The sequence below is a fragment of the Pungitius pungitius genome, chromosome 8 (genome assembly GCF_949316345.1).
Source record: "Pungitius pungitius chromosome 8, fPunPun2.1, whole genome shotgun sequence".
NCBI classification, from domain to species: Eukaryota; Metazoa; Chordata; class Actinopteri; order Perciformes; family Gasterosteidae; genus Pungitius; species Pungitius pungitius.
In genome coordinates, this window is record NC_084907.1 from 14983971 (window position 1) to 14994077 (window position 10107).

At 45.3% G+C, this 10107-nt stretch overlaps 3 protein-coding genes across 6 annotated transcripts; 1 reads left to right on the plus strand and 2 right to left on the minus strand.

Annotated features, from left to right (window-relative positions):
- Positions 1-633: 633 nt before the first annotated feature.
- si:dkey-28n18.9 (sorting nexin-6) lies at positions 634-4725 on the minus strand. 2 transcript variants are annotated; one of them, XM_037489730.2, is made up of 14 exons: positions 4510-4725; positions 4266-4373; positions 4022-4129; positions 3250-3310; positions 2975-3099; positions 2771-2854; positions 2610-2684; positions 2501-2531; positions 2251-2338; positions 2115-2154; positions 1929-2015; positions 1688-1777; positions 1474-1539; positions 634-1382 (listed from the first exon to the last, which is right to left on the minus strand). In XM_037489730.2, exons 1-14 carry the CDS (start codon positions 4513-4515, stop codon positions 1245-1247), a joined length of 1107 nt encoding a protein of 368 aa, XP_037345627.2. In that variant the 5' UTR covers positions 4516-4725; the 3' UTR covers positions 634-1244. The 2 variants fall into 2 exon arrangements, with proteins under 2 accessions (XP_037345627.2, XP_037345626.2); XM_037489729.2 differs by having other exon boundaries at positions 1646-1777.
- A 182-nt stretch (positions 4726-4907) lies between these two features.
- On the minus strand, positions 4908-7260 carry LOC119229631 (dnaJ homolog subfamily B member 9-like). Of its 3 annotated transcripts, none has more exons than XM_062563776.1 (4): positions 6967-7260; positions 6539-6593; positions 5882-6289; positions 4908-5600 (listed from the first exon to the last, which is right to left on the minus strand). In XM_062563776.1, the coding sequence occupies exons 3-4, from the start codon at positions 6168-6170 to the stop codon at positions 5296-5298; spliced, it is 594 nt and encodes a 197-aa protein (XP_062419760.1). In that variant the 5' UTR covers positions 6171-6289; positions 6539-6593; positions 6967-7260; the 3' UTR covers positions 4908-5295. The 3 variants fall into 3 exon arrangements, with proteins under 3 accessions (XP_062419760.1, XP_062419762.1, XP_062419759.1); XM_062563778.1 differs by having other exon boundaries at positions 5882-6237; positions 6956-7260; XM_062563775.1 differs by lacking the exons at positions 6539-6593; positions 6967-7260 and having other exon boundaries at positions 5882-6532.
- On the plus strand, positions 6557-9997 carry zc3h10 (zinc finger CCCH-type containing 10). The gene is made up of 3 exons (XM_037490192.2): positions 6557-6807; positions 7325-8534; positions 9068-9997. The coding sequence occupies exons 2-3, from the start codon at positions 7386-7388 to the stop codon at positions 9578-9580; spliced, it is 1662 nt and encodes a 553-aa protein (XP_037346089.1). The 5' UTR covers positions 6557-6807; positions 7325-7385; the 3' UTR covers positions 9581-9997.
- The last annotated feature ends 110 nt before the right edge of the window (positions 9998-10107 follow it).

Sequence of the window (10107 nt, forward strand, 5' to 3'; positions counted from 1 at the left end):
TCATAGAAGCTTCTCCCATTTCTGTTTTTTTGATATTCTTTCAAGTTCATTTCAGCTTTTCTCATTTATGTATTTCAGCTTTTTCTATTCTTTCAGCAATGTTTAGAATAATTTCAGCTTGTTGCATTTTAAGCAACTTTTTGAAATTAATTCCAGCTTTTATTATTTCTGTGATTTCAAATTCATAGAAGCTTCTCCCATTTCAGTTTTTTTGCAATTGTTTCAAGTTCATTTCAGCTTTACTCATTTCTGTATTTTCAGCCATTTTAAAATGTATTTCAGCTTTTTCTATTCTTTCAGCAATATTTAGAATAATTTCAGCTTGTTTCATTTCTGTACTTTAAGCAACTTTTTGAAATTAACTTCAGCTTTTTGCATTCCAACGCATTTTCAGCAGGAAATGCATTTTCTAGTTACCCTTATCTAGTCCTTCGTCGTCAAATAAGCCCACCTTCCTCTCCACCCTCCGTCATCTATCTTTCTCTGACTCATTCCCTCAAATGGGATTTACTCCTCCTCATTCACCCAGCGGACACATTACAGGCCAGAACAGATGAGATGAAGCGCACAGCGGTGCTGAGATATGAACCTACAGTCCGCACAGAATAGGTGGAGGGGGGGGGGGGGGGGGTGGGGAGGATGTGCTTGTGTGCAGAAAAAGTCTGCCATAGTTTTATTCTATTTAGCACAACGCCAGACCTCCCGACAGATTTCCTACAATCACGCGGGAAATATGGAGGAGAAATCGTTAACAGATATTCACAAAGCCAGAATAGTCTCCCCGAGAGCTCAGTGTCCTTGTTGCCTCGTCCTTGTCGGAACAGTGAATCCAACTGATTAATGATCCGGGAGTAAAAAAAACACACACACGAAGGCAAGCAGGTAGCCTACTTTGGGGATCAATTCATCACACTTTATTTTGAGTGACCCTGGCTGGTGGTTTGGCTGGAGAACAGCACAATAACCCTCTCAGCACAACTCCATGAGTGGGGAATAGAATACCATCATTCTGCATGGGCTTTATTGGTGAAGTGGGATTGAAGAGAGAGTGAAGGAGTGCTCAAATTATACGCTTGTTTGATTATACCGTAAATAAGGTTTCCCTTTCTTTTTCAATGACTTGTCCTTGTGGACACTGTTTTTTTATAATGAATCCACTGAAGCACCGAACCCCAGCACAACAGTGTGGAGGATGTGTTTGGGTTATCCCATGCTAGGTCTATGCTTCATTAAAAGTCAGTCCACTAGGCTTCCCCGCTGTAGGCTTGCAGTTGCTGGTTAAACTGGTCGGCACTTTCTTTGGCCGTAAGAAGCTGCTTCTCACCCCACTGAACCAGAGCCTGCTGCAGCATCTTCACACGTGCAGCCCGGAACCGATGAACCTGGGAGAAACACAGTGTGTGAATATCAGCAAGAAGGATGTCATAGAATGCCCTAAAGACTGAGCCACGTGGAACGGATTGGATGTTTTACCTCCTGTTTAGCCACCACACAAATGTGATTGAACTCCATCTCCGTCGTTTTCATTGCCTCCTCCATCTGATGAGTAGAGGGAGCATGATGTTGATCATCATTATATACATGTCACACAGATTGAACCTGCGTGTTTCCAGGTCTAAGGCTACTCCTGAAGAGCGTCACTGACCCCTGCTGGCCAGAAGACAGCATTTACATCTGATCCACTCACAGAAGCCTTCTTCAAAGGTTTGGCCTTCTCCGCATTCCTTCTGGCAGCCTCCAACTCCACCAGTTTACAGGTTCTTCTGAAGAGCATCTCCTGCGTTGGAAATAGTAATCATGTTACTCACCGTAATATTAGTCGGAGGATTCAGTGCTGCATTTCACACTTTGGCTTAAGGCCAGGATTTAAAGAAGATGGAGAGATAAAATACTTATATCATGACCAGTAAAGTGACTTTAGAACCCACCTTCTCGGCCTCCTGGCAGCGTGACTCAAGGTCCAGGCCGAGCCCAAGAGTGTTCATGTTGTTCTCAGCAACACTTGTCATATTTTTCTGCCGACACACAGGCACATTATGTGAAGTGATTCTGCCAAAGCAATGGCACATTGTTATTTAAATAAATCCATGTTAAAAAGCTCAAACCGAACTTACCTTTATAGAATCAAAGACTTCAGATAATTTTACACAAGCCCTGTATCAAAATATCACGCATATTTATTATAACTTTTACACATTTCTTTTAAGAACATGGGATTTTTGCATGGGACCAATGGTGGGACTGTCTCACTTGGAAAAGGCCTGTTGGTCAGAATCCTCCACCGGTTCCACACACAGATGCAGAGAAGCAGAGAAGTGTGCACAGGCCACTGCTATTTCTGCAATCACATGCACACGGAGCACACACTGACATCAGGCTTGGGACTAAACTGATGAACACTGACACAATACGTACCATCCCATAGATTTTTTTTTTTACCACATATACATCTTAAATAACATCTCAACTCATCTCTGCGGCTTAAGTGAAATGTTCTTACTTTGCTCAGACTGCACCACATCTAGGAATCGCTGCAAGAAAATCAGAAGAAGTGTAAAGATCTTGTGTGAGGGACAAAAAAAATGGGTAAGGACAGGTGACCGTCTCACCTCAGCTGCAGTCTTGGCGTAGCTGGTCAGAACAAGGTTATGGTTGCGTTCGGTTTGAAAGAATTCATCCACATCCTGCACACAGAGACATCATGGTCCCAAAACCCAACAGGTAGGCGTAGAGACTGTCCACTGGGTTTGTACGAGTCCCAGTTCTGTACCTTGTAGCCTTCTTTCCTCCGTTCCTCCACAGCTTGACTCAGACGGTTGAAAAGGTTCTTCCTCGCTCTCTGTCTTCCTGGAGGCTGGACACAATGACACATTTATAAACTTTGACAGTTTGTACAGTATATCAAGAAATGTTTTTTTGGACCATGTCACTAAAAGCTGCTTCTTTGTTTCTACTGCTATTTGTTTCCACTTACTTCTGAGCTAGTCAGGAAGATCTCCACAGCTTTATTTTTGCTGAGGATGCTGTGTGCAGCAACCTGCCGCAGGAAGCTTTCCAGCGCTTTGCAGTATAGCTGCCACTCTCCTAAAGCCAGGAAACCTGCAGGGAAACCATCAACATTTGCATCATCTTCAGCCCTTGGTATCACACTCTTCATCATGTGAAAAGAAACAACGTGAAATAGAAATGAACAATATGTTTGAATTCATTTTGCATGGGGGGGGGGGGGGGGGTGTCAGCTGGACTCACCAAGCTGTTTCATAACCTTGGCCGAGGGATTCACATGAGCCTTTGCAGGAAGAGATGGAAACTTTTGGAAAGAAAAAGGATGATTTTATTACTTCATTAAATCATGTATTTTCCAAAAACAAAACTCTTTAATTAAGTGCCAGGTTTGGGAGAGTAACGTACAGTAACGCTCTTTGAAATGAGCAGTGTATGCAAGTGTAATGCCCTGGATCCGAGAGAGCATGATCTTATACAACACGAGACAAACACAATCCCGCTGCACGTTGGGTCGTACTAGGAAGTAGTATAAAAATATACCTCCTGATCGGTACTATTGCCTTTTCTACATCCATTAGGAAACACATTTTGGGCTTAAGTTCCTATAGTACTCGAGCAAGCTGGCAGAATGGCAGCTCTAAAATGAGCTTCCTCGTCACTAAGGAAAGGAGGATGTTAAAAAAGAAAGGAGGAGCATTTTAAAAGCAGCAAACCAATAACATGGCTGACTGCAGCACCTCTTCTATGTTTTTATTATACGAAGAAAACACTTGTGATTTGGTCAGTTGCAAAGGCAATTTATTACAAGAACACATCACTTTATGTACTTGTAGTTGTGATGAAGAGTCAGTATATTAGCTGGGGGGGGTTAACAGCAACATTTTAAACAAATTTTGCTTTCTACCTTTTGTGACTCCACAGATGATCCAGGATCGATTGTCAAGTTTTTGCCAGAATAGTGTGCATTCATTTAAGTGAAATAAGACGTGCGCAGATGAAGTGAAGAAGCACTGACTATGACTCCCTGTATCCCGGGCTCATCCTCCGGAGAGAACAGGAGCTGCTGCAGCCATTCAAAATCGTCATAGGTCCGGGCCACGTGGTGCTCCCCCGTCCCGGACAGCTGGCGCGGACAACAGACAAAAATGTATCAATGTTTTTCGCAACTCCATAATTCTAACACATTGACTGATGTTGCAATGCTCTAGATCCAATGGAGCTATGGCAGCAAATAATAATAAAAAGATCAATCATCTCACCTTTTGAGACACAATGAGGAAAGTAAGTGTGTCCCCGTCTTCCAACACTTCCGTCACCTTGATATTATGACCATGGACACTCAGAGTAGATGTCTCTTTGACTTCTTCCTGCAATTCAATGGGACACCATTTATACCAACAGCTGTAAAGTAGATTCACATTAGTGTGAAAGTCAAAAGTGCAGCCAGTGCAAGTCACATGACACTCAGCATCTGTTTAAAAGAACATTTTCAGGCATACTTACCATCATTGTCGAGCCTGCAAGTTAATGAATCCAGTATGACTTTTGTCTGCTTTGAAAAAATGCTTCAATCACCTTTTATCTCGATACAGATGCCTTAAGCTGTAAAGGACTTTTGTCTTGTGTTGGCTTTAGTGCGCTCACGCTCCAAATGCTGAGAGGGCACAGGATATCCTCTGGGTCAAAGTGCACAATCCTCCCTTTGAGAAATGGAGTAAAACGTTGACAGATCTAAAATGCTAGCGCAGGGGAAATTGTGTGTTAGTCAGTAACTGAGGACACACCCACACAGGAAAAGTGTTCTAGCGGTCCGATTGGTTCCTACATCAGTGAACCTCCCAAACCTGCACACAAGCACAGAACCTACAAGTTGTCTACCAAAGGGGCAGAAAACAAAGAGAGTCCATATTCAAGTCAGGTTTATTTAGAGAGAGTGTTCAACCACAAACACACCAACGTACATTATAAAGAGATTAGACGGAAAAACTGGAATGGTGTCTATATAATAATCATAAGGCTAAAAAAAAGACATGGTTTTGAAATTGGGTTGAGTGGTGTAGAGATCAGTGACTGTTTAAATTAGGAAAAAAGGAGTAGGCAGAGACATCAGAGCCAAGTGCCAGTCAATGGAGCTCTTTAAAAACACATAACAGATCTGATCATTTGGATTTCTACATATGAGACACGGATAATATGATAACAATTTATTAGGGAGACTTAATCATAAAAAAAAACATTAAAATACACACAAAACATGAGTAATCATAGAGGGTCAAAGATGAGGAACATTTAGTAGAAATAATGCTCTTCTTCTTCATCCCCAAGAATGAAGCTGTAATCGGACTCTTCCATAATGGAATGCTCATATGGACCATCCATATCCGCCCCATTGTGATAAAAAGTCCTGCGAAAGAATGTCTCCTCCGCAAAGGGACTCCCATCGAAGTCATGGAATAGGTCCTCCACACCAAAAGGGAAGCTTGTGTCATGTTCATCCTCGGGGTCATCAGAGGCCTCCTCGTCTTTGAGGAAAGCCTCGTGGCCCACGCTGTCGTACCGCTTCCTCTTCTCCTTGGTGGAGAGCACCGTGTAGGCTAGGGAACGAGGAAACAGGTGGATGACTATCAAATCCCCCTACCAAACGTTTGACTGGTACCGTACGTCTAAAGGAAAAAACACAAATGCCTGCAAACTCCTCTCTGTGTGATGCAGAGAACAAATCAACAGCATACAGCTTTCCTAATAACTTTAGACTGCGTTTATAAAACCTACCTTTTACCAGAATGAAGAAACCAAACGTTTCGAGAGGCTGTGCAATTCATTTCACTTGCATAAATTACATACACAATATATATGCACTTTCTTTTTGTTTTACCTTCAACAATCTCCCTGAAAGACTTCTCCGCATCAGCGCTCTTGTCCTTATCTGGGTGGCACTTGATGGCCAGTCGGCGGAAGGCCTTCTTTATGTGGCTGTCCGTGGCCGACGGCTCCACATTGAGAACGTCGTAGTAACTTCTGCTCGACTCCGAGGCGGCGTGCAGGACTTCGGAGAAGCAGAGCACCAGGGCCACGTAGGCTTGCACCAGGTGGGAAACCCTTTGCGCTGTCATCCCTTGGATTGTGTGCGGACGGGTTGATGAAATGTTGCACAAAGGGCTCATCTGGAGGCAGGCAACAGCTGGTTTGCGGCTTGACAGCTCATTTCCATACGTTTCCGTAAAGATGGACCTGGACGACAATCCACACGTCAGCGTAGCAGCACTCTGCAGACGATGGATGACTAGAGGCCCACGGTGAGTTAACTTAATCAGCTGACACATTCAACACTTTCAACAGGTTCCGCATATTTCCACCGAACTACGCACACGTGGGGGAAGTGCATCAGATGAAATGCTGCTATTACGCAACGGTCATTTCTAGTTTAGTTTACCATTGTTTTGTGGCCTCTAAATACTATCAAACCTTGAAAAAAAAAAACTGAACATTTTCTCCGTTATGAGACAAACAAAAGTACATGAAACAAACGTACTTCAGTGCTATACGGGATTTTCGCCACTAGTGGTCAGAAGAGCACCGGAGGACAGCTAGGGAACCAGAGAGGAAGAGCGTCTTCTTTGTTGGTGGCAAAAAATGCAATAATATTGTGAACAGACCATCGAGGAAATTGCCGTTAAACCAAAGAAAAACACGTGTCTAATCGATGTTGCAGCTATATGACATTTCAGTGAACAAGAGCAGGGCCTTTCTGCGTGGGAGTCCTTCGGCTATTCTCTGGATCCTGTCTATAGTTTATACTTGGTAAGACAACAGCATACCTAACGTCAGTTAGCTAACGTTCGATAGCATTCACTAGCTCGTATACGTCAAACATGGCAATGCTCAACGTTAGCTGACGTTACTTATTTAGGTAGGCTAACGTTACATAATACGAGTGCACTTCATTTACCGACTGCTTACGAAAACATGTGTCGCTATTATCAACCACTCCATCGGTTTGCTCCAGATGAAGCCTTCATTGCATTCGACTATCATCGACCACAATCTAGCGTTAAATATTACATCTACACCAAACATTATACTATTAAGGGCCAGTCAGCTCTTCGATCAGGCACTCTTCATCATGCCCTGTGTAAGGCAGTTGTTGCGAGGCCTGGCTCTATGTTGTGAGGTCATAGTTAACCCCATGTGCATGACGTCAGAGCAGTATGAGAAGAAGTCCGACACAAATCCAACCGGCATGCACTGAATAGGGAATTGCATCATGAAGAAAACTCTATTCATGACTTGTTTAATTCTGTATGTGAATGTTTGGCAGGTCATGTCGGCCCCCCTCAGAGACATGAGTGGTGTTTTCTCCTCGAGCTGGGCCGAGCGCTATGCCTGAGCGGGACAGCTCCTACCTGTCAGGTAGCCGCGGAAGTGGTGGGAGTCTGGGTGAAGAAGGAGGACCTGGGTCTGGTTCGGCAGCGGGCACGGCGGAGGGCCGAGTTGGATCAGGAGGAAGTCTTGGAGGCAACGTCTCTGGCTCCGGGAGCATGGGGGGAGGAGGGGCACTCGGGAATGGCAACAGCTGTGGGAACAGCGGAGGCGGGGGGCAAGGACCGGCATTTGGCGGTGTCTGCAGGGACTTCATTCGCAATGTCTGCAAGAGAGGGAAGCGCTGCCGCTTTAAACACCCAGACTTTAATGAGGTGCCAGACTTGGGGGTGCAAAAGAATGAGTTTGTCTTCTGTCATGACCACCAGAACAAGGAGTGTATGCGCTCCAACTGCCGCTTTGTCCATGGATCTAAAGAGGATGAGGACTATTACAAGAAAACGGGAGAGTTACCCCCCAGGCTAAGAGGGAAAGTTGCAGCACGACTCGGCCTGTCCCCAATGGATCTCCCCCACAGCCGTGGGGAAGTCCCTATCTGCAGAGACTTCTTGAAGGGGGAGTGCCAGAGGGGCAATAAGTGTAAATTTCGCCATGTCCAAAAAGATTATGAATATGAGCCCTCCAGGGTTGGAGTTGGTGGAGTTATTGGGCCAGGTACCAGTGGGATGGTGAACACTGGGGGAGGCATAGGTGGTGTAGGAGCGGGTGCCTGTGGAGGAATGCAAGGACTTGTGGGAGGTGGCGGTGGAAGTAATATGATGGGCATGGGGATGGGTTGTCCCAGCCTGGCCGGGTGCAGAGATCCAGGTATCACAGGAGTCGGGGGGGTAGGTGGAGGTGGGATGAGCACTTGTCTGTCTATAAGTTCTGCGGGGCCACGGCGTTTTGACAGGAGCTCCTGCTCCCTTTATGACCCCCTGCTTGAAAGTGGGCTGTGTGACGCAAGCTCCTTTGAGGCCTCCATGGACCACCCGGCTCTACAGTTGAAGAGGCGGCGGTTGGAGGGCCTGCGTCTGGCCGACGTGAGTGGAGGTGCCCACTATGAGCTGGGACTTCAAGCCACCTTTCCACCGCGCCCGCTGGAGTACAGGTTCCTGGAGGAGGAGAACTCCCTGCTGAGGAAGAGAGTGGAGGAGTTGAAGAAGCAGGTTAGAATGAGAGATGGTCCAAAGAACATTTTCTGTAGCTATGACTGATACCAGATACACTGGTGGGCAAAAGAACACATTTGACTGCATAATGTAGTGCAATACAATATGTTGACAAAATCAGGGTCTGAAGGGAAAATTAGATTTGATAAACTCAAACTTTATCAGAGACTGTTATATAGCATTGAATTATATTGTAAAATGTAACTTACCTGACTGAATGACTCATGATCACTTCTTGACAATTTTATAACATAGTGTTCAAAATGATCTTGAAAAGATGTTAAAGTTTTAATATGGACCATTCAAGGTTTTTTAGGACTGTAGGAAAGTTATATTACTACTAACTAATACTAAGAACGTAGGGTTTTTGATGACACCCCAATGAAATATTATTATTCTTTCTGCAAAATGTTCTTTTTGACTCAAAGCAACTATACTATTTAGAATAACCCAACTATTTCCGGCCAATGCGACGCCGATGTTGTACTGAGCACAGTCCTTTTCTAATCCAAGTCTCGTGTATTTCTCAGGTTTCAAATCTCATTGCCACAAATGAGGTTCTTCTGGAGCAAAACGCCCAGTTCCGAAGCCAGACCAAGGTGATGACGCTGTCCTCCACGCCGGCACCCACTGAGCAGAGTCTGGTGCCCCCCGTGGGTGCCATAAGTTCCTACAACCATAGCATCGCTCAGACTCACACCACCCTGAGCAGCGCCGGACTGCAACCTCGGGCCGTCATCCAGCAAGAGCTGGTCGCGTCTAGCGGCGCCCCTTCGGCGGCCCAGAGTAACGCCTCCCAAGCTTCAGCCCCCCCGCCTCACCTCAACCCCGAGATCACCCCCCTGTCCGCCGCTCTTGCACAGACCATCGCCCAGGGGATGGCGCCACCTGTTTCTATGGCGCCAGTGGCCGTGTCTGTGGCACCGGTGGCCGTGTCGATGACGCAGCCCATGCCCGGCATCACCATGAGTCACGCCACCACCCCGATGGTGTCGTACCCCATCGCGAGTCAAAGCATGAGAATCACCACTCTGCCTCATTAACCGATTTAATGCAGTACCCATGAGGCACACAGTAGCCGCCTTAACTGTGATTATTCTTTTTTTCAAACATTAAAAGGCCTTCGTTTCTGTGTAAGCCACTTAACTGTTACACCAGAGGAGTACGAGACGCGTCTCCACCAGGGGGCAGGATAAAGACTCTCCTTGGTCTGCGTTTGGTGGAAACGTTGACGTTTTTCCTACAGAATGACTGACCTATGAACAGTTTTGTGCAAAGGGGACTTTTTGAAACAACTCCACAATAGATGTCAACAAAGTGAAAAAAAATAATCTGTGAGGTCATCCACAGTATGTGTTTACATTGTTGGATTGCTCTGGTGCAAATTAACTCTGGGACATTTAAAAAAGAAAATAATAATGATAGCAGGCAGTCAACAATAAACCCTGTATTTGTTTTAAGCCTCTCCCTCTTCAGTTCACTTTGAAAACACTCTAAAATCCCATTGCTCGAGTGCTTGAGTCACTTTGTGTGAACTATTAATACCTGTTTGCCTTTTTTTCAGTAGCCT

Coding starts and splice junctions, on each gene's coding strand:
- zc3h10 (XM_037490192.2), top strand. CDS start 7,386: ATGCCTGAGCGGGACAGCTCCTACCTGTCAGGTAGCCGCGGAAGTGGT. Junction 8,535..9,067: donor TGGAGGAGTTGAAGAAGCAG/GTTAGAATGAGA, acceptor TGTATTTCTCAG/GTTTCAAATCTCATTGCCAC.
- LOC119229631 (XM_062563775.1), bottom strand. CDS start 6,329: ATGTGTCAGCTGATTAAGTTAACTCACCGTGGGCCTCTAGTCATCCAT. Junction 5,601..5,881: donor TTTCAGGGAGATTGTTGAAG/GTAAAACAAAAA, acceptor CTCGTTCCCTAG/CCTACACGGTGCTCTCCACC.
- si:dkey-28n18.9 (XM_037489729.2), bottom strand. Junction 1,778..1,928: donor GCTGCCAGGAGGCCGAGAAG/GTGGGTTCTAAA, acceptor TTTCCAACGCAG/GAGATGCTCTTCAGAAGAAC. Junction 1,383..1,473: donor GTGTGGTGGCTAAACAGGAG/GTAAAACATCCA, acceptor TGTTTCTCCCAG/GTTCATCGGTTCCGGGCTGC.